This window comes from Fusarium proliferatum, assembly GCF_900067095.1.
Source record: "Fusarium proliferatum ET1 genome assembly, contig: FPRO_scaffold010, whole genome shotgun sequence".
Classification (NCBI taxonomy): domain Eukaryota; kingdom Fungi; phylum Ascomycota; class Sordariomycetes; order Hypocreales; family Nectriaceae; genus Fusarium; species Fusarium proliferatum.
In genome coordinates, this window is record NW_022194799.1 from 880850 (window position 1) to 901821 (window position 20972).

At 49.3% G+C, this 20972-nt stretch overlaps 7 protein-coding genes and 1 non-coding gene across 8 annotated transcripts; 4 read left to right on the forward strand and 4 right to left on the reverse strand.

The window, feature by feature from the left end:
• Positions 1 to 1122: 1122 nt before the first annotated feature.
• On the forward strand, positions 1123 to 2713 carry FPRO_11754 (uncharacterized protein; the record flags this gene model as incomplete). The annotated part of the gene is made up of 4 exons (XM_031221264.1): positions 1123 to 1269; positions 1319 to 1396; positions 1446 to 2291; positions 2339 to 2713. 4 exons carry the CDS (start codon positions 1123 to 1125, stop codon positions 2711 to 2713), a joined length of 1446 nt encoding a protein of 481 aa, XP_031086840.1.
• A 392-nt stretch (positions 2714 to 3105) lies between these two features.
• FPRO_11755 (uncharacterized protein) lies at positions 3106 to 3485 on the forward strand (the record flags this gene model as incomplete). Its single annotated transcript, XM_031221265.1, has 2 exons — positions 3106 to 3373; positions 3421 to 3485. The coding sequence occupies 2 exons, from the start codon at positions 3106 to 3108 to the stop codon at positions 3483 to 3485; spliced, it is 333 nt and encodes a 110-aa protein (XP_031086841.1).
• A 686-nt stretch (positions 3486 to 4171) lies between these two features.
• On the forward strand, positions 4172 to 5206 carry FPRO_11756 (uncharacterized protein; the record flags this gene model as incomplete). Its single annotated transcript, XM_031221266.1, has 2 exons — positions 4172 to 4520; positions 4581 to 5206. 2 exons carry the CDS (start codon positions 4172 to 4174, stop codon positions 5204 to 5206), a joined length of 975 nt encoding a protein of 324 aa, XP_031086842.1.
• Positions 5207 to 5577: 371 nt separating this feature from the next.
• On the reverse strand, positions 5578 to 7503 carry FPRO_11757 (uncharacterized protein; the record flags this gene model as incomplete). Its single annotated transcript, XM_031221267.1, has 1 exon — positions 5578 to 7503. The coding sequence occupies one exon, from the start codon at positions 7501 to 7503 to the stop codon at positions 5578 to 5580; it is 1926 nt and encodes a 641-aa protein (XP_031086843.1).
• Positions 7504 to 8187: 684 nt separating this feature from the next.
• Positions 8188 to 8280, forward strand: tRNA. The gene is made up of 2 exons: positions 8188 to 8224; positions 8246 to 8280. It is a non-coding gene; the product is annotated as a tRNA-Glu (tRNA).
• Positions 8281 to 8735: 455 nt separating this feature from the next.
• On the reverse strand, positions 8736 to 9556 carry FPRO_11758 (uncharacterized protein; the record flags this gene model as incomplete). The annotated part of the gene is made up of 2 exons (XM_031221268.1): positions 8736 to 8958; positions 9018 to 9556. The coding sequence occupies 2 exons, from the start codon at positions 9554 to 9556 to the stop codon at positions 8736 to 8738; spliced, it is 762 nt and encodes a 253-aa protein (XP_031086844.1).
• A 3805-nt stretch (positions 9557 to 13361) lies between these two features.
• FPRO_11759 (uncharacterized protein) lies at positions 13362 to 15053 on the reverse strand (the record flags this gene model as incomplete). Its single annotated transcript, XM_031221269.1, has 2 exons — positions 13362 to 14690; positions 14814 to 15053. The coding sequence occupies 2 exons, from the start codon at positions 15051 to 15053 to the stop codon at positions 13362 to 13364; spliced, it is 1569 nt and encodes a 522-aa protein (XP_031086845.1).
• Positions 15054 to 19758: 4705 nt separating this feature from the next.
• FPRO_11760 (uncharacterized protein) lies at positions 19759 to 20454 on the reverse strand (the record flags this gene model as incomplete). Its single annotated transcript, XM_031221271.1, has 3 exons — positions 19759 to 19956; positions 20037 to 20261; positions 20350 to 20454. The coding sequence occupies 3 exons, from the start codon at positions 20452 to 20454 to the stop codon at positions 19759 to 19761; spliced, it is 528 nt and encodes a 175-aa protein (XP_031086846.1).
• Between the last annotated feature and the right edge of the window lie 518 nt (positions 20455 to 20972).

Genomic DNA, 20972 nt, shown 5'->3' on the forward strand with positions numbered 1-20972 from the left:
GATTGAACTTCATGTTCCAAGTCTAATAAGCCCAGCAAAAGATACCCTTAACTTGGGCTAAATTTGTACTAAGCTATCTAAATCTTTTTGTCATCTAAGATCAAGGCCCTAAGTTTTCTTTCCTCCCCTCGCTACCTACCTTACCTAGGGTAGGTAGCTACGGCAAGGTAGTATCGTACTGGTGGATGCTAAGAGAAGAATTGGGCGGATATACGGTCATCTAAACACAGCACTTGTAAAATGGAGTCCAATAAATCAGTGATCAGCTTCGAGTCTATTAATACCAAGACTTCTAATTCTTGGGGACGACTCCAACCATCGAACAAGCGATGGCCTTCATCTACCAGAGTCAGTATATTCCCGTTACTACGAGATGGTGAGGTCAATGCATGAGCTGCATTTTCAAGGGCTTCTGTTTATATTTTGGGTAATGGGCGACTATATGTCTAATAAGCTGCTCATGAAAACACTTGGCTTCAGACTCCAAGAGGACCAAGACTTGGTTGCAAACATGGCATTCTTGGATTCGGGTATATCGGACCCAGTCGACGCACGTTGCTCTATTAGCGGACAATAAAGCTCCGGCAACCCCCCTGGCGCTGCAGGAATTAGTGGGAAAGCACCGCGCCTGATATCAAAAGCAACCAATCACCATCGCGCTTTGTGTAATGACAGGCTGCCGAATGCTCCGGAATGACGCCCTCAATCGATGGAGCCCCCTGGAACCTCAAGTATGGAGGGCCCGAGGTGGGAAGTGGGAGAGGTTGGCGGCCTTTTTACTTGAACCGACACCAGGAAACAACTTTTGAGTTTGCCCAATTTCCTCATCTCCTTCTTCCTCGTCACCTTTGGTCTCCCTAGAGGAGTTTTATTCCGCCTCGTAGTACAAACGCAGTCTTTTGTTTGCTTCGCTCTCGACATCTCGCTATCTACTCGCTTATCGAGCCACGATCCCCCAGCGATTGCTGCTTACAATTGAATAATTTGGACGCCGCTAGACATCGACGATCCCCCACCGACGGTTGTTACGGCGGGAAGAACAGAGCCGAAACTGCGATTGCTCACAATTTGCACGGAGACATTGGATCGTGATATTGACGGAAATCCGAGGACGATACGGCCATGATTGGCGATTATAAGTCGAAGGCCATTGCGGCGCCTTCACTATCCAAGGTTGCGACAGTTGCGCTTCTCGTCACAGCTGTGAAAGCCCACGACCACGATGCAAGCCATATTCCTGAGGGCGAAACAGTCTCTTTGGAACCCTTAGTGCGTTTAACAGGCCTGGAAATCTGGACCAGCGGCTGACGAGTAGTAGGATACGGTATTATGGATTCACATCTTCATTCAGATGTTAGCGTACGGCGTTATCTTCCCTGTCGGTATGGTTTTGGGTGTAAGTAAACAAACCTACTCAGCCTTGGCACCACACTGACATCCACTAGATGACCAAGAATCGATGGCACGTTCCGACCCAAGCCGTTGGCACCATTCTCGCCATTCTTGGCTTCTTCCTTGGTCATGCGCATAAGGGCCGCGAGTTCATTCCCAATCACGTTCATGGCAAATTTGCGCACATTCTTCAGCTTCTCCTTGCCGCGCAGGTTGTTCTTGGACTATACCTCAAAGGACATTGGGAGAAAGGCATCAATGGCAGAATTCGAAAGCTGATCCGCCCGTGTCATTCTTTCATCGGCAAGCTCATGCCAGTCCTGTCATGGACACAGATGATCTTTGGTGGAATCACAGCTCTTGGCTTTTGCCAGGGAGATCATACTGGACAATGCGCCGCTCATTTCATTATGGGTGGTGCTTTCATCGCCTACGGAATTCTTCTCACCATTATCCTCGTTGTTGGCCAGCTCTGGATCCGACGACATGGTCGCTCGCAGGAGTTCTACGATAGCGTTGCGATTGCTGCATGGGGCTGCGTTAACACATTTACCGAGCATCGCTGGGGAACCGACTGGGTCAAGAACGATTGGCAACATACGACAATGGGAATCATCTGGTGGTGTGCTGGTTTGGCTGGTATCTGGCTGAGCAAGGACCGCGACGGAAACCCCAAGCGCAACTTCATCCCCGGCTTCGTTATTTTCATTACAGGCTGGGCCATGTCTGCCCATCCTCAGGAGCTGATGGTCAGTGCAGCTACGCATACAATGTTTGGCTACACCCTTATGGTCGTGGGCATTACTCGTATCATTGAGATTGCTTTTGTGCTCAGGGATGCTCACTCCATCTCAGAAGATGGCCGAACTGCCAACAGCTTCCAGTTTGTTCCAGTTTTTGTAAGTCAGCCTGCATTTCACAATAAAACTTAAGCTAACACTTACAGTTCATGTATGCCGCTGGCTTCCTTTTCATGGGCGCTACAGAGGAGCAAATGAATCTTGTGGCTGGCTCCGCTATGGACCACGTTTCGTACATCCTTATTACCTACTCGCTCGCCTCGATCATGTTCCTCTTCGTCAACATGCTCATTGGTCTCTGGGACCGCCTTGCTCACCCTGTACTGGACACCAAGGAGCTCGGCAACAACCACTATGCCAACGGGCTCGCGGTGGAAGACGGTCAACTGCGGGATGCCCAAGAATTCGAGTTAGATGGGTTGATGAGCGATGACGATGACGATCCTAGTCGAAGAATGCTCGGACCCAACAGCGAAGACAGCGCAGCTACTGTTGGACGAAACCAACAGACTCGTGCTTAGGGGAGGACATATGATCTCTCGTGAGAAGTACATTTGGGGAGGGGATGGTGCATACCTAGACTGTTCATAGGGGTATCTGGCGTCATTTTATGGCATGTGTATGATGTTTAAATGACTACTTGATGGCATGGGAAGCGGCATTTTCAGAATTGTATTACTTAGACATTCGAGGCGCAATTGATTGGGATTCATGAATAACATTTTGTCTCCTCGTGTTGAGTCTCTGGAGGAGGCGTTCTGGAACATGCAGCTCTGCCGATCCCCGCGGCGGGGCACACTTTAGCGCATTCCTTACCGAACCTCCACCGAGTTTTTCGACCCCAGTAAAAAAAAAGTTGAGAGCCTTATCGCAGAACTTCCATCACCAAAACCAACCTACACATACAGTCACAATGCCTTCCGTCGGCAACCCCAACGGCCCCTCCAAGAACCGCCTTGCGGCGCGCGCTTCAAGCGCCCGTAAGGAGCGACGCAAGCGATCACAAGCACCCAAAGATAAGGTCGCAAAGGCCGATACTACACGAGGCGCCAGGCCAGGTCTTTTGCCTACGAGCGGACCCAGAGCCAAGGTGAGCGCCAAGAAGGCGCGCAAGATAGAGAAGAGATTGGCGCACGCTATGAAGAGAAAGATGGAAGCTGAGGGAGAGGCGGAGATGAAGGGTAAGTTGCTGCTTGGAAGGTAAGTAACGGAGTGCTGACTTGAATAGATGCACCAGAGGTTGAGGGTGAGGGCGAGAAGGCCGAGGAGGTTGAGATGGGCGACATTCAGTGAGGGAAAGTTGACGGGGAAAGGAAGGAAAACCGACAAATGAACAACAAATGAAAAAGAGTTCCGAAGAGGAGCTGTTGCAACGACGATAACAGCTCGCGAAGAGACTCTACCACGAGGCGAACCTCACGACGAAAACGAGCCTTCGGAATGAAAGGCATACCTGAGATGAAGGACTGGACGAGGCTGGAAAACTGCTATAGATGGCACGGAGGAATCTGCGCTTCAACTTCCATAGGGCCAAAGGTCGAGGTCCCAAAGTTACATATGCAGGGAGCCGTAGATCATCTGAAGATCAACTGAATTGATGATAAATCTTCCAACTGTGTCTGGCCGAACCCATGATGGTAACAATTGCATGGTGAAGTTTTTGTATGGATATTTATGCTGCAATCATGCAGAGACAAGAGACAGTTGGCGGCTGTCCTTCTGGAATGTTGGATCGGCCGTGATTCACTTACCTCTTCTTTCAATAGCTCAACCTCCATCTTCAATCTTCAATCTTGAACCTACCTACCTTCATCTCTATCTTCATCACCGCACCACAACCCGCCAAATCAATACCGAAATCGCATTTCTTCAACTCAGGCGCTAACCCACATTTCTTCTTATCTCTTCTCACAGCTAGTAGCTTCTTCTTTACATCTACAAAACCTCAACTTGGAGCGCTCTCGCCCTCCCACCACAACATGAGCACCTCATTGTCTGCCGAATTTGTACAAAATGTCACTCAGCGATTAACGGAAACTGTGCTCCTTAATCTGATGAGCGCAGACTTCAAAAACCACATCTTCTACAACTCCAACCGCCGCCTCGAGGAAGCGAAACAGAAGGGCATCACCCTCAACGACATCTCTATCGGAGATGACTGCCTTGCTACATGGAGTGGCCGCACTTGGGACCCCGATACAGGTTCCCTGCACGATGCTCTTCAAGAAGACGCCTTGAGTCTTCTCGAAGCGCAGGAGGCTAGCAGTATGGTGCGCAGGGATCTCATCCAGAAGAGCAACCGCAAGCTGGAGGAAGCGCGAGGTCTTGGTATTGCGCTGGAGGACATTCAGATCGGACTGAACTTGCTGCCAGTTTAGGGTGCTGCAGCGGAAGAAGCGATCCCGTTTCTGCTCGAACACAACGAAGAGGACGGACACCACAGTTCTCCTGAGGGCAGCATCCAAGACGATACAGACATTTCTGAGGGAACTCTTGTCAACATCAACACCGGAGACTCTGACAACGACACGACGATGGTCACAGATGATGCCGAAAGTGCCGGCTCCGACAGTGATTCCGAGATGGAGTTTGCGGTCCTTGGGAATGACAATAATCTCGTCAACGACGAGATTGAAGCATCCAACATTTTCAACCCGGAACCCTCGTATGATTCAGATGATTCAGATGACGAAGAACCAAACATTTTCCACGGAGCTCAAGTCATGGGCGTCCCAGCCCAGCACTCCATCGTTGACCTCGAGGTTTACTTCGCCGAAGACGAGGACGAGGTCCAAGACCTTCCGCAGATGGAGTTGGCTATTGATCAAGAGTCCTACGAACACTACTTTGGAACTGATGGAGCGATCGATCTTGAGGTCGTTGGAGGTCGACTCATCTGCACCGGAGAGCTTTTTGAGGAGGCCCAGGAGATGACACTGGAGGATGTGGCGGATGACATGGAGGTCTTGTCACTCGCGGCTAGCGACGACGAACAAATGGAAGCAGAGGACTGAAATGGGAGCGGCGAGGATTGAGGACTGTCGTGACGACACCGGGAGTGCGACAGAAGCGCATATTCCTTAGCACGAAGCAGAGACTGGTATTTTGCGGGAAAACTGGAAATGGGCATTTCTGAAGAAATGGGACAGAACTCGCACAGATTTGATTCTCGATCATGTCTTGTATCTAGACCCTTATACACAGCCAGTATCTAAAAGCAATTGTTTTCAACACCTTCCGACCAATCCTGTAAAATGACAACCTGAAACATCGACCTTCCTTTCCCTTCAATATGATTTCCTTCAACAGGGGTTTCCTTCGACATGCCATCTCATTCACTTGAGAGCATTCCATCATCCTTCTGTGATCTCAACAATAATACCTTTCACAGTTCATCCTCGCTGACGGGCATTGGCATCTTAGGACGGTACGCTGGCCGCACAAACTTGGATAAACCTTCGACACGCGCGCATGTAGTCTCAGGAGTCTGAGGAGCCTCAGGCATCTGCTGAAACAACTGTGCACTCTGATATACCCGGGAACTCTGGTGAACCTTGCGACCCTGATGAATCTGGGAACTCTGATGAATCTGAGAGTTCCCATAGTGCGCATTGTTCTGGATTTGAGGACTCTGCAAGCCAAGAACCTGGCCAATCTGCATCTCTAGCTTGGCGACACGACTTTCTAGTTCTCGATTTTTTCTTTCAAGTTCTTCCTGCTTATTAATAGAAGGCCCTCGTAGTCGAATCGCCTTCGCAGTCCGAACAGAGGCATTGCTTCGTGCACCTGCTGGATGGCCCGCAGGGTTGCTTCCACGACCAGCAGAAGGGCTCCCCGGGGTGACAACAATGGTCGACTCCTCTGTCTCCATGGGCGTGAGCAATAAGTTCCTCGGAGTTCGCGTCGGGGTTGCGAACAAGTCCATATTGAACTGACGGGACATGAAAGCTGAAACCTCGCCAGCCGTCATGTGAGGTCTAGCGTTCGCATTCAACTTGGCAGAGCGGACGTTGGAATAAGTTTTGCCTGAGCCTTTGCAGCCGAACTTGATGCACACATAAGCACACCCCCCATCCAGAACCATCATGCCCCCGATGTCCTCCACGATTTCTTCCGTAGGCTCCTCAGCTAGAGCATGAAAGTTAGCATTGGCATGTTTTCGGGCGCTGGTGAGATGCTGATAGATAGAGTTCATTCGCTTGCAGCCAGGTTTAACGCAAGTCCAGACACCTTCCTCCATTGAGTACTCCAACCCTTCGAGATTCTCATCTGCAGAGTCGGGCTCCTCGGCCAAGGCATGGCTGTCACCGCTGGCGTGCTTTTTGGCATTGCCCAGATGTGAGAATAGTTTGTTGAATTTTCGGCAGCCGCGCTTGAGGCACCTCCAGCCGTCGCCGTCTTTCAGGGACTCCATGCCTTCGATATGTTCCACAGACTCATCAGATGAAGTTGCAATCTCCTCCGCAGCCATGAGGTGAGTATCAGAGTTGTAGTGACTCTTGGCATTTCCAAGCCCTTTGATGACAACATTGAACTTCTTGCAGCCTTGCTTGGTGCATTTCCAGAGCAATCCATCCTCCGCAACCTCCATCCCGTGTACCGCGCTCTTCTTCCAGACTTCTTCGCCTGATTCATCCGCGTATGTAAACCCCAGGTCTTCTTCCGCCCGGGCGTGACCGAGTGATCTGCTATGCTGCTTCATAGCGGCATAAGAGTCAAACTGGAAACGAAACCGGGGGCATTTCTCGTTGACGCATCTGCCCTTTTTGCCACCGGCATAGAACTGAATTCCGGGCAAGACATCTCTATCACTACTGTAATTGAGGTCATCGTCGTCGAATTTGACATACCATCCATCACGATGCTCTTCGTCTTTCAGGTGGTTGAAAAATGATTTTGCAGTACTAAAGACTTCCCCGTGTCGGTGGCAGCGGCGGGAAGTGCAGCGGAATGAACGAAGACCTTCCTGCTCAGCCAGGAGCGCGGAGGTAGTTGGGATGCCCGAGAGCAAGACTTTGTTCAGATTCGAGGCAGTTCGATGAGCACCTGTGTCTGCGTGACGGTTGAACTCAGACTTGCATTTGTAATCCGTACCGTAGTGTCGGCAACAGGGCTCGTTACAGATGTTTCCATCAGATTCGAAGGGCCCAAAAACATCATCTTCTGCGCTTTGATGACCAGAGTTGAGAGATGGTGTGAAAACCGAGTCGTTATCATCTACAGTCTCATCCGCAAACCAGTATTTGTGGCCACTTGAGTTTCGAACATGCTCGAGAAAGAGGGGATTTGTGTTAAAAGCTTCTCCGACCATCTCGCAGTCTTCATCCTCACAAATCCACTGGGTGTTATGCTTACTTGCACTGGCATGTCGCTGGAGTGCAGGCTGAGCAGCAAAGTTCACATGACATTGCCCGCACGCGTAAGGACCTTGGTGCCAGTTCTTGTCGTGCTTCTAGCACTCTTCGGCAGAGGCAAAGATCCAGCCATCGCAGTGAATGTAGGGACAAGTGAAAGTGAACTGCTCCTCTTCATTTGGGCACTCGTCGCCGACATAATAGCCTTCAGGCGCTCGGTAAAGAGGCTCGTCATCGAGTGACATGACAGAAGGAGTATCTTCACTAGAAGACATTGCCGCACAGGTTGACCGCGGAAGTCTGCGTTTGTGTGAGTGTGCGGTGTTTGTTTCTGTGACCCGAGAAGGAGGGGTCATCACGAAGGAGGAAAGTAAAAAGGAGAAGGCAGTTTGTTTACGCCAGGGTCCTTGTTTGGGTGACTGATGGGCTTGTGTAATTGTCACTGTCACTGTCAGCCTGACTTGGGTACAGCAAAGGCTGTTCTATCACGCACAACGCAAAGAACCCAATTATTCTAAAGAAGAAAAATGATAATGACAATGAGGAAGGAACCCTTCCATCCACGGTGGGCCAAAAGTAGCTGCACTTCAGTGCATGGCAATGATAGCGGTCAACTCGAGCTTCGTTTTCAAGCAACAACATCCGGTATGGTGTAGTGGCTAACATTTCGCGCTCTCATCTTCAGCTGAGGGATCAGTACCGCGGAGCCCAGGGTTCGATTCCCTGTACCGGAGTTCTTCTTCTTTTGCGGTTCTGGGGTCTTCTGTTGGCTACAAGTTTTATGCGTCCTTCCTCTTTTTGCCCTCGGCCGTGGATTTATGGGAGATATTGTTGTGATGTTGGAGGCGAGGAGTAAAGAGAACGTGACTAAAGAGTAGGCAGTTATTAATCTGGAACAACCTCAAGCTTCAAGGCAAGAAGGCAAGTTATTAAAAAGCGTTACTAAGATTTTACGAGTTTCCATAAGTCTTAATGTAAGTTAGGACCGAGATCCTAAGTCTAGACCAGCCTCCTCAGTAACAGGACTTGTACCACCGAAGGAACATATACAGTCTTGTTAGGGCGGGCTGTACACCTCACCTATACAGAGCATCTAGGTTCATTTGTACTTATTCATTCCAAACAAGGTAACTAAAACTCAAGACAAAGGAGACTACAGCTTAGTAGGTTTACCCAACAGGTCACACGCTCAACTACCCCCATGCTTCCTCTTTAAATGCCTTTTCAGATGATCTCGTCTCGCAAAATACTTTCCACAGTGCCTACATTTGGGCTCGCTCCGACTAAGGCCCATCTTGACTGCCTCGTCTGGGTGGTTACTCCAATAGTGCCTCTCCAGATCGCGCCTCCACTGATGCCCCTTTCCGCAGATGTGACACTTCTCAGGCTTATCTTCTTTTCGCTTCTGTCTTCTTGAAGGAAGTTTTAGTATAGGCGAATTACTGATGTAAATCTGGTAAGGATGGCTTACTTCAAGTCACAGGGTCTAGTGCCTGGTTTCATCTTCGTTCTTCGTCTCCTGGTTGGTGTGCTTGATGCGTTTTCGGCATTTTTTGCCGATAAGGGGTCGGATATTTGTGATTGCGACAGTCCTGTTGGACTGCTTTGAGTCGTCGGGGAGGAAGAATTTGTGTAAGTAGTGGAATAATCGGATTGCTCTGTGGTTGTTATAGAACCAGCAATGGTAGTAGTGATGGGATCAGTGGGCATCGTCATGAAGTCCCAGTTCGTAGGTAAGATATCAAGATAAGTATTATCTAGAGCTGGTAGCTCTTGAGTGTTATATAAAATTGGGTTGATATGATTGGAGTAAATGTCAAATGAGTTCGCATTGACTGAATCGATTGCATCTGCAAAGGTTGTTTCCTGGTGTACGTCGGCAAACGCTGCGTCATTCGTATCATATGGAGCATTCCATGGCAAGTTATCCAGGTCATGGCTTGCAAAGTCTACGACGAAGTCTTCTTCACTCATGAAGAGCAGATCATCGTCGGGGACCCGTGCCTCCATTGTCTGTCGGGTTGTACGGGGCTTGCCACCAGTGGCTACGCCCAGGAGATATATGTTGGCAATTCGAGAATTAGAGATTTTTGATGAAGAAGATTTCGAAGGAGGAAAGTAATAGGACACCTTTTTACGACATATCCGGGTCCATTAATCGTGTTGGCTGACACTGTAAGTCCACTGCCGCATCGAGGGAGCAAGAAGCCGACGTACCCAAGCAAAAAGTGAAAAAGCAATACACAACAATGAAACAACTCCTTTTGAGAGGGTTCGATTGCGCGCGTTGCTGATACACATTCCGGGCATCTGGCTGGATCTTGAAGATCTACAGGTGCATGTGTCGGGGTAACACAATGGCGGGACTGTAGGTCTTCAAGATCCAGCCAAAATTGGTGTGCTAGGGGATACAGCCTGAAACGTATGTTAGACTTCCTCTTGAAAGATTCCTGGCAGTAACTCACGTTCGCGCGCAGGCCCTACAAGCTCACCACGCATGACTGGTACCGGGTATCATGCGTGATGAGCTTGTAGGATTGCTAGCACCGCCAGAAAACCCGCGGTACGACCACAACAGCTGTAGCTACTCATCCTGTTGTGGCCGGACCGCGGGTTTTCAGGCGGTGCTAACACGTGGGATTATTATCGGGACACCAGGTCTCGAAAGCACAAAAACGAATTCGATGATGATGATGATGATGATGATGAAGAAGAAGAAGAAGAAGAGAGGGAAGGAACAAGGCGAAGAAGCACTGGGTATTTATGCTGATCAATGGCGAGTTTACGGATGAGCCGTGGATGGCTTCTCATTGGCAGGTCTGGAGGCCTTTGCATATATTCGTGAGGGGCAACGTCATATGATGGTCGGCCTCCCAGACTAACATGTCTTCAAATCTCTCACTTGGGGACATATGAAGAAATGGACAAAACAAACACACAGAACTTGAAACTGAAAGCTATCTGATGTCCTATTGCTTATGACATACTCTTGAGTACCCAGAACTTGGCTGATGTCTTGAATAGGAGCTACAAGCAGCCTGAGCCATCTCCTTCGTAGACTGAATCAGTCTTATGTCGCTGTGGACCTCCTTATTCTTTTGCTCCTTGTTGCCATAGTTGTCTTTGTCTCCGCTCTTGACCTATGCCTCGTGTGGCTATCGTGTCGGCTCTCATCAGTTGAGTTAAGAGTACGAGGGCGGATGAATGAGGCAGTGTCCAACGTCCCAAAGCTATCCATGATTGAGTTCTGACTGGCGCTCTGGCACATGCACTCGTAGATGCGCTTGGTCGTGTTTATGGCTTTTTCATAGTTTAGGTCCTTACTTATGCTCGTGGTCTGGTCGTGATTTTCGCTCGTAGACCTCCCCATCAACATCTACGCATCAGTAAGTGGAATCACGTACTTAAAATGCTTCATGTCAGAGCCCGTCATCAACATCATTCACCTGCCCCAGACTATGATCTCGATCGCGTCCGCGTTATCAGCTGGTAGTATGAGCCAGTCCACGATCATGACAGGACTGTGTCGTACCAGGGCACTGCGGGAGGATCCCCTAATTCGATCACACACGTCAACTCGTCCTTATGCATGAACTCATTCGCGTTGCAGAACAGAACATGACCGCGAATCCATTTTCGCTCCAGTACGTGTACTCGTACCAGAAAGTCTGTCCGTCTAACCCCATGCAGTGGGCCTCGACTTGGTCAGGTTCGGGGTGTGGGACATGGAAATCGTCGAGGTTTTCGCCGTTGAACAACTAGTTCTCCGCGTCCATCGTCCTGCAAGTGCCCATAACCTCAAACCAGACGTAAATTGAGCTTGTTAGTGTAGTCGTCCTTGGCCGGGTCCAGTATCCTCTGCAGGAGCCTGGGCACGCCCGACCCGACGAGCATGATCCTGCATCCGCTGTTGTACATATACATATTTATATAACAGTGATCGAGTGCCAGATCTTGAATGTTTGTGTATGTGCCTAAGGCCCCGTGGATGTTCACGTTTGGGTATTTGTCTGGTGGTAGTATAAGATCTTAACTCTGCCGTTGTTCGGGACTATGGCATATGACTTGGGATTACTTCCCATCAGTGCGTTGATGGCAATTGACTTATTATACCCCTTGCCGTGATTTGATATGTCGATCACCTTTTGTTATATGAACCTTGGTCGTCTTCGTATATTAGGGCCGTGGAGCATGCGAGCGGGACCATGTTCTTGGGTGCGCATGTATTCGGGAGGTTGACTTCCCTCTTAGCCGCGATTCTGATCATGCCGTCCATGACGTTCACGCAGGTACCCAGCATCATCTCCGTCCCCATAAACCTGTACAGACCCGCCAACCCATGCCTGCTCGTGATAGCGCTCACTATCTCGGCCTTGCCCCTAGTCACGCATAACTTCCAAGAGGTGTTTCACATCATGATCTTGATATCTACTTCCACGACTTCGGCTTTAAGAGCATAGACTCGTATATGTTCCCGCCCTTGTGCTCGCCCATCTACTTGAACGTCATGGTGGTCAGGACCGCTGGTTCAATCCTCGTCTCGATCTTGTTCTTAACGGCGACGTTGGACACGCTTTAAACGCTCTAGAACGCGGGCTTGGGCGGATCATCGATCCAGAACTGGTGCCACCTCGTCTCTGACTCCTTTCTTCCCACAATGACTAGACTGGGTTATGTACGCCCACAACCACTCCTCATCGCCCGTCGAAGTCGAGGCTCGCCAGATAGTAGAGCTCGAGTGGGGTTCTAATCAAGCTCACACCCGGGGCTCCCACACCGACCTTGAACTTGACCGACACAGTGCTGTTGGGCCCCTGAGACGGACAAGTACCGATCGCAATCGCGGCCCCCTCCTTCATCTTGCGCATACTACACTTCCAGTCCTCGGCCACATAGGTAAACAAGATCCTATCCGTAACCCTCCTCAGAATCTCAATCCATCCCGCATCAGCAACCACGTACTTGTCGATCTTCCCGAACTTAATCCCGGGTACAGGCAAGGCCACCAACCTGCTGCGGATTAAGGGCCCTACACCCATTATTCTGCTTCTTTAGGAGACCCCTCTTGATCTCAACCTTGTCGTAGCAGTGCTTCGCGAGTTCGGCCACGGGCTTGTCGCCGTTCATAACCATCTGGTTTATCATATTCGAGCATAAGGACTCATGTTGTCCTGAAAATGTCAAGTGGTCACCTGGAGGTGTGATTATGAATTCAAGCTACAGTGACTCGGCCCAAAGCAGCGTCGCTGCCCCTTTCCTCAACCTACGTAGTGTACGCGCAAAAGATAAGCATACTAGCCTGTCTTGAATTCCAGGAGCTTAGGTATCTTGACTCACTTAACGGGCATGCCTTGGCATTTGTCTATCCTATTGATGTCTAGTGTCGCGCTGTCAGGCTTGCCATCCAGCTTTGCACCGCAGACTGCGAACACCTCGAAATCTGTGTGCTTGAAGACATATAGGCTCCACGAACGACAGCGGATGCGGGTCTTGTGAACTTCGTGTAGAACGAAGTTTTTGAAGTGACTCTTAATTCAATATTGTGACAAAATGACTGAAAAACAATATGTATTGATTCATCACCGAAGACATGCGCCGCCGACGCGTGGTGTTACTTGTCATTCTGAACATCGTCGCAAGCCGCCGAAACGACAAGTTTATCATGCATACTGGACTGAGTGAATTGTACCAAAAATGGTGACGTTTTAAGCAAGATAAAACTTGCGAAGAAAGAGCACACAAGGATAATATAACTCAGACGACTGACCAATTGCCTCGACTTAATATCACGCGCCACTGACTGTCTGCATTGCCTTCATGCCAAGTAACGATCATTGTAGGGCTCTGCAAAAAGCCCCTCTGAAAGTTCCTCCATCTCATAGCTTTCCCTCAAGATACTTTCCCAATCAAGCACATCAGTGGTAACGTCGAGGAAGTCATCGCTGTGGCCCATACTAAAGATCGATAAACGGTCTAGAGTCGAGACTGTAGACACTTCGGATTCATCATAAATCTTTTCCCAGTCCCAAGGCTGGTCGAGAGTGAAGTCGCACTGGATTATGGCACTCCTCTCGCTCACAGGAGCGACTCCTCCGGTTGAGTTCCTGGTGGGAAATGGATATTCGTGGTGGCTGGATGGGGCGACCAGGCGGTAGGCGATACAATCCGTCATGTTAGCCGTGAGCCAGGCAATATAAGGTTTCATAGATGCAGAAAAGACCTCGGTGGCACGATCCAGACCAGGATAGCCGCTGACAATAAGGGAATATGAGTCTGAAGGCAACCCTTCTTTCATGGCCTCCAATAGATGCAGAATGAATCTGGTAAAGGCTTCCCCTATATCTCCGGGTACTATCTGATGCAAATCTGGAGTATCATCGAAAACCAGAGGGGGAGCTTCAATATGGGACGTAAGAGATCGGATTCTGTAGTCATCGCCTCTGGCAAGGATATTTCGCCAAAGATTTAGACGATGCTCAACATGGAGCTTCGGATTTTCTAGACAAAAAGGAACCATGCCTATCATATGAGACTCAGGAAAGGCAGCTGCAGGTCGATCTTCATTGAGGATTAGCTTAGATATCAAAAGGCGCTGTTGTCGAGAAAGCAGCCCGAGGAACCTGATTGCTTGAGCGGCAGCCGAGAACCAATACTTTCGTTTGTAACGATATTTTGGGCCATTATAGCCTGGATTGCCATAGTGTAAATAGTACCACGCATCCCCGTTCTGCCAGTACTTGGTGTTCTGCATTAGATTCGCCATCCTTCTGACTTCAGACCGAGTAGGCATCGCCCATGAATCGAACCCGAGATTGAAGAATTCATCAATTGAATACGAATCATTCCACCCCGGCAAGATTTCTTCGATAGCCTGGGAGAATTCTGCGGGGTGCTTGTCTGCAAGTTGTCGTAATAGGTAGGACCTCGTGCGCTTCAATGCCACCGTGCTGTCATCTCCTCGTAATCTTATTGAGGGGACCCCAACTCTAGATCCAGCACCATCTCTAAATTGTTGAGCATCAACAAAGGCGCGAGAGTTTCTCACTTCGGTAGAAAGCTCAGTACGTCGGTCCCAGATCCTGATGAACTCTGCAACTTCTTCCATCACAATGGGCATGTATTGAGAATACTCAGGACTGGGCTCCTCGTACATATCAGGTGTCAAAAGTCGACCAAGCCGAAGGATCATTCCCCGTAGGAGTTATATGTGGTAATGAGCTATCTGATTAAGCATAAGGGCCTGTTTCCTCCAATCTGGCCGGTATACCGTCGAAAAGGTGATTGGGTTGAGAGTGAACGGGAGATGCCGCGTCTCGGAGGCGATGGAGCGACATGCTAATATCAGCGATATCTGAACAGTCTGGCCACTGGCCTGGAGCAGCTTGTCGCCATCTGAGACGTAGCCGCCATCTGCCTTGAAGTAGTAGTAATAGATTTGGTCGCGCAGCTCCAAAGGAAGGCCCAAAAGGCTTGCCCTTGGCACGACGGAAGAGGCCATGGGAGACATTGTGGGGGAAAGGTTTGTGAAAGTATAGGAAAGCAATGATAAAGATGATCTGTTACAGATGTGAGGGGCGGATTTGGGGTAAAGCTCTTATAGACGATGGCTACAGTGAAAAGATGACTCACAAAGCGGCAACCACAAAACTTTACTGGCAGCACATAAAAACTCGAAATAGATACAGAAAGTTAATAGGCTACGTTATCATATTTATGCATCAGCTATCAGGTCTATCAACTCAAAATACCCCCTCTCCAAAATACACTTCAGGCAGTACTTGGTGACTCAGGGGTGAATGGTGGCTGCGCTGTGCTATACGGCTGAGTAACTGGGACAAGTCGGAGGAGCAAAGGAGCTCGACATACGAGGGGAGGTTGAACTGGCTGGATGTAGCTGCGTGAGTCACTAAATCTTGAGAGCTTTAAGTTGAAGAAAGCCGGAGGCATTAGATGTTTTTGGCTTGCATTTTACTGCACCAGGAGGAAGCTGCTCAATAACCGGGCCGAAATTTATGCTCAATTGAACCGGATCTTCTGGCTCAGCTGTCGTTTCTCAGCTTGGGTAATAATGCCCTCAGCAGTAGTATTATTGTTGAAGCCTCTTGAGCTTTTGCATTGCGTTGTGCAAGTGAGCCATCAGAGACTTTCGACCTTTGTATTCAGCAGTGCAACTCGACAAAGAGAGGAAGAAACAGACCAAGTAACTTCGTTTTCCTTTTTGGACGAGGTTTCTATGTACATAGAGCTTTCTGAGTCAAAGCCGACTGTTTTTCTGCCTCAGTAGTTGTGTCGAGAGTTGATAGGCTGTCCCATAGCATGAGAGGTCTGTATAGAGGCGTGGCTGGGGGGAAAGACTTCACTAACGCGTTCCAAGATGAATGTTGGTGTTGGGATAGCTCTGGGATATAATACGCCAGGGGATCATGCTTCACATGTCTCATGTTTGGAATCGACCTTGACGCCCATAGTTGCAGTTTGTAGAATTGTACAATAGCCGTGAAGAGAATTGATAAGGCCAATTTTCTGTCTTCTTTCAGTGGAAAGAGATCTTGTGCCAAGAATTGGGGCATGCTTGCCAGACAGCAATTATAGTCGGATCGCGTCTGGAGCTCCGTAGTCTTATGACATTGTGATCTGTCGCAATCTTTAATACAAAAACAGGGTCATGCGGCCATAGTGTTGGTCGAGGCCCTAAGACTGTTTTGCACTTCTCATTGTGGCCCTCCTCGTGGAAAAGCCAGGTTGTAGTTGTGTCAGTTTATAGATGTGTCAACATCGTGTTGATTTTTCCCTCTTTCGCTCACCTTTGACTGGTACGAGCAATGCGTTGGGCGGCTGGATCAGCATCTCTGCTTCCTCAATCAGGACTGTAAAACCCCATGGGTACCTCCCATGTCTCCAGCTCCTCAGAGACAGGCATTATGGCTTGGCTAAGTCGCGAACTGGCCTTGAACATATCCGAGCTATTGTAAAGCTTGTAGTGATGGATGAGGCGCTTCTATTGGGTTTGTTTCAGAGAGACGTTTGAATCACCACCCGAATCGACGTCCACACCGTCGTCCTCAGCACATGCTTGAACGGGTCGCTTTGCGCCATGATTAGACGGAAAACAATTGCAAAGCCCCGCTACTCTGCTTTCCTGATCAGAGCTACGTATAGTATTGTGTTCCTGAACAAATAAGCTTGGTCTTTGCATCGACTCGACGCCGGTGCCGCCACCCTGTCGCGGCGCAGACCTCTGGGTTCGATGATGGCTTTTCCGATTGCCTGGATAGGGAATGAAGAGATGATGTGCCGATTCAAAATCCATTCTGGCTAGGGAAGGGAAGATAGCTGTCGGCTGCCGTGTGGCTCGAGAAATATTGACCATATTCGTCGCAGCTGGTCTGACATCTGGATTGAGCATTGGCCTGCAGGAACAGGATCCATCCCCCCATGTCAACGGAGACGTTCAGCTGATGGCTTGACTTTTCTCTAACCAATCTTCATTAAGTCCTCAGTTGGCACTTCGATCTGTCACTGTGGTGAAGCAGCTTTTGAGATAGTTAATATTGGGTGAATGCGCATTCTTGGTAGCCTATTACTTTTGCAATGTTGATTCCAAGATGAACCGAGGCCCAAGATCTATAAATAACTCGGCTTACATCACTTCGCAGGTGATTAGGTTCACAGTCATGCCCCATCGTGCGATTCTGGGCGAGCCAGCTCTTGCACCAGAAATTCACAAGTTCACTGCAACGTGGTCTCAGGGGGTGCTGTCCCAACGTTCTTCACGACTAAACTGGAAAGGGTACACTTGGTAGCATTCCGGTAGAGTAGGTCTTATATAGGCTGGAACTTTCCGGGAATGGCTTCTCATTCTTAATAGCCAGTAAATAACCTGGTTCGATAAACCAGAGCGATATGCCTCAACTGTGCTGTCTTATTTGGGTGCAGACCCGACCCCAGAAATGACACAATACTTTCTGCAGTATTCTTTGAGATTTCCTTCAGCTTTAAGTTGATGCTTGATGTGTTATAAACGTTCTTGGCCGCCAGATTGCGGGGGAGTGACAATTTGAAGAGGGCAAGGCCAAGGCCCAATACAAAGACCCAAAGCATGAACATGTAGCTCTGTTCGTCAATTTTTCGTAAACCTTCTAACTTGACTCCATGACCGACCAAATCGTGTTTCTATCATGTGTGATTGGACAGATACTATGATCAAGGGGCCTCTGTGGACAATGTTGCCGCGACTGACAGTGGGAGGTCTGCCAAGGCAACATGGCTCCATCCTGTCTTCCGTGTCGGAGTTGACGGCAATAATCGTCGAACAGTCCTCGATGATGACATACGAAGTTACGAGAAGTGGACCTACACACTCGTACCCTCTGTGAAGGGAAAGTCAGCGCCGCTAGGTTGAAGCGAAACCTCATGTGCTGGATCGGAGCCGTCAACGAACTTCCTGAAGCGAGGCAGCAGATGTTCTTTTCATCCTCGAAGGTTGGCAACGGGCAGCTTCGGCACTATTGAGGTTTAGACAGGAATCTGTTGAAAAAAGATGGCCTTTCCCTCGTGCATCTGGGCCTTCACTTTAATCCACTAGTGCAGTGTCATCGTTTGCTTGTATCTGTAGATATGCCACGGCACTAGCCACCTCAGGCTACTATCGATCTGAGAATAACATCAAATTGCCTTGACTGGCAAAGTTATCACTCCTGTCCAGGGGTGAGGGGTTCATCTTCCCCTTGTTTCCCAAACTGCCTGCCGCGTGGATGCATATCACACCCTCGCGACGCGCAAGCCTAGCTCGCCCTGAGGATAACTATGTGAGAGAATATCCGGTCGCTCTCTTGTGGTGCGAAACTGACTGCGACGAGAACTACAAGCCAACCGATTGGGCTCTTCGGCACCTTTTGTGCTCATAATATCCTCTCATGTTTTACCGTCTCTCTGTTTCTCACCACGCTGGCAGTTGACAGTTCTGTGGGTCTCGTGCTAGGAGTAAACATGTCGCAACGTGGTCTAGCCTGCGGCAAACGGCGTCGTGATCTGGTTTGGAGACGCCAATCTCAATGTTGGGCCGTGAAGAGCTTAAGTGAGACTTCGCAGGAATTCCTGAGATGACGGAGATATGAGCAGGTAAACATGACGAACCGCTATATCGCAGCTGTCAACTCGCCAATGTTTTCTAATAACAGCCCACAATCTGGTGGTATTTTCCTTACGGTGAATCCATACTTTGATGTCTTGCAGCCTTCTCTTTTGCTGCTCTCTCTTCTGTAGCTGATTTGCTGAGCGCAGACCATAAAGTGATATCTCGAAAAACTTTGACAGATCATGCCGATACGCAAACCTTGCATCTGCCACAACAAGTCCTTTTGCAATCATATAGTTTAAGAATAAAGCCTGGTCTTTATTCTCATCTTCACTATCTTCGGCGATCTCGTCAAGTCTGCCATGGTTAGCCTGGATTTGAGACTCGAGCTCCTTCCTTTTGGGCTTCTCCTTATCCGGATTCTCCTCCTATATCTTTGGCGTAGCATTTTCCTGGGCACGTTTTTTTCCTGATATGGCATACTCTAGCACTCGTAACACTGCAGTTCGCCCTGGTCTTCGCAGTATAGATCGAGCTCAAGGTCGTCTTCGAGCGTCGCCGGGTTTGAGACAGCGACGCCCGGAATTCGACTGCTCAACTCCAAAGATTGATCACGATAATACTTGTATGTTATAGCGATACCCTACAGCTGCGTAGATGTCACTAATGGTGCGGCAGCCAGCAGACATTGAAGCTGATCTGCAAGGGCGTGGGAAAGCTGGGCACTGAACGAACGGATGACTGTAGTCTCTCTCGCCCAGCCAGGCTCATCGATTGAGATGACTGAAGTAGTGGTCCGTTATAAGCTTTGAACTCCTCGAGTTCAAAGAGCTTCCTACCGCGAAATCACGCCTGGTGGAGTTCTCTCAGCAGTTTTCATCGTGGCAAGAGGGCACGATGCCCTTTACTCGCCTTCAGACTGTTTTCACTGACTCTGACCACCGGGCGCGATATCGAGAGGTCAACGCATCGTCTGGAAATGGGACACCAAGAACGTTAGCCTCATTTGCATGGCAAACAAGCTGACAGGACATCCTAAGCGTTAACCTCGCTGGCAGTCAGCGACTACAGACAAGCTGTTCGTTCAGATGCCTCTCAGACCAGCTGGTAGGCCATGTCATGTGGAGTCCGCCACTCAAGGCCGACGACGGCCAGTATCATCCAGAATGTTCAACTCGAGGTAACAGGGTGTCGCTCGGCCAAACCCACCTGTGATCAGGGTCGGGTAGCCGTGCTTGCGGAAGAAGTAGTGGATCGTGCCCTGGGGCATGTAAATGGTCTGTCGAGGATGAAGGATCAGGTAACGTGCCTGTCGCTTGAAGGACAGTGGACCCTGTTCCCACTCCAGCCACGATGGCCTTAAAATCCTTATATCAGTAAGATTCACTTCTATCCGGCCTGGAGACTACTCACCGTCAAGTAGTCCTCTATCGGTTCTCTGACCACAGTCATTTCCGAGTCTATCAAGTTCACAGCCTTGCCGACAGTTGGGTCAAAGACCCCATTGATGTGACCACTATCTTCGAGGGACTGACGACCAAGGGTATACGCACACATACCAGAGCAGGTGGGCAAGGCTTTGCTCGCCCAGCTGTCAGACTTGACGATGTGCGTTCGCGAATAGCCCGCGCGTGTGATCTGTTGCCGCAATGTTGAAACTCATGCTGTGCCTTCTCCTGGTACTTGGCGAAGCGGTCAGAGTGATCATCTCGTCGAGGGTGGGTACGGTCGAGACACCGCCGTCAGATTGGCCTTCTATCCGAGCTTCCCTGAGGTAGCTCTTCTCGAGAGCTAAGTCTCTGGTTGCTTTGGGGTCATAGCTTTTGCTCATGTTTCTCCTACTGCCGACGTTCTTTGTTAGGCAATTGTCGCACTGACCGCATTCAATATGAAGTACATACCAATGCAATACCATAAACAGTGCAAAGAATGTAGAGAGTGCTACACTGATGGATCTGACGCGCTTCAGCCCTAGAAGATGACCTATCCCAGTGTAGACCAAGGGTAAACAAACAAGATGATCTTCAAGAAGACTCGGAAAGACATGGGCCGCCCCCTCAAGGCCCAAATATAATACAAAAACAGCACGGCCAGGGGGAGCCGCACTATGACAATTGAAGAGAAGAAAGGAAGGAAGAAAAGGAAAGGAAAGGAGGAATAGCCGATATGTATACTCGATTTATGGGATAGGAATAACAATTCATTCCAAGTCTATCAATTCCTAAAGATACGGATGTCAGTGGTCGGGTAGTGGTTAGGTACGAAAGATGGACATTGTCTCCGCCATAACGGGAAGAATGTCCTGATATATACACGTACGGGCCAATGTGTATTGCTCCGAAGAGATTA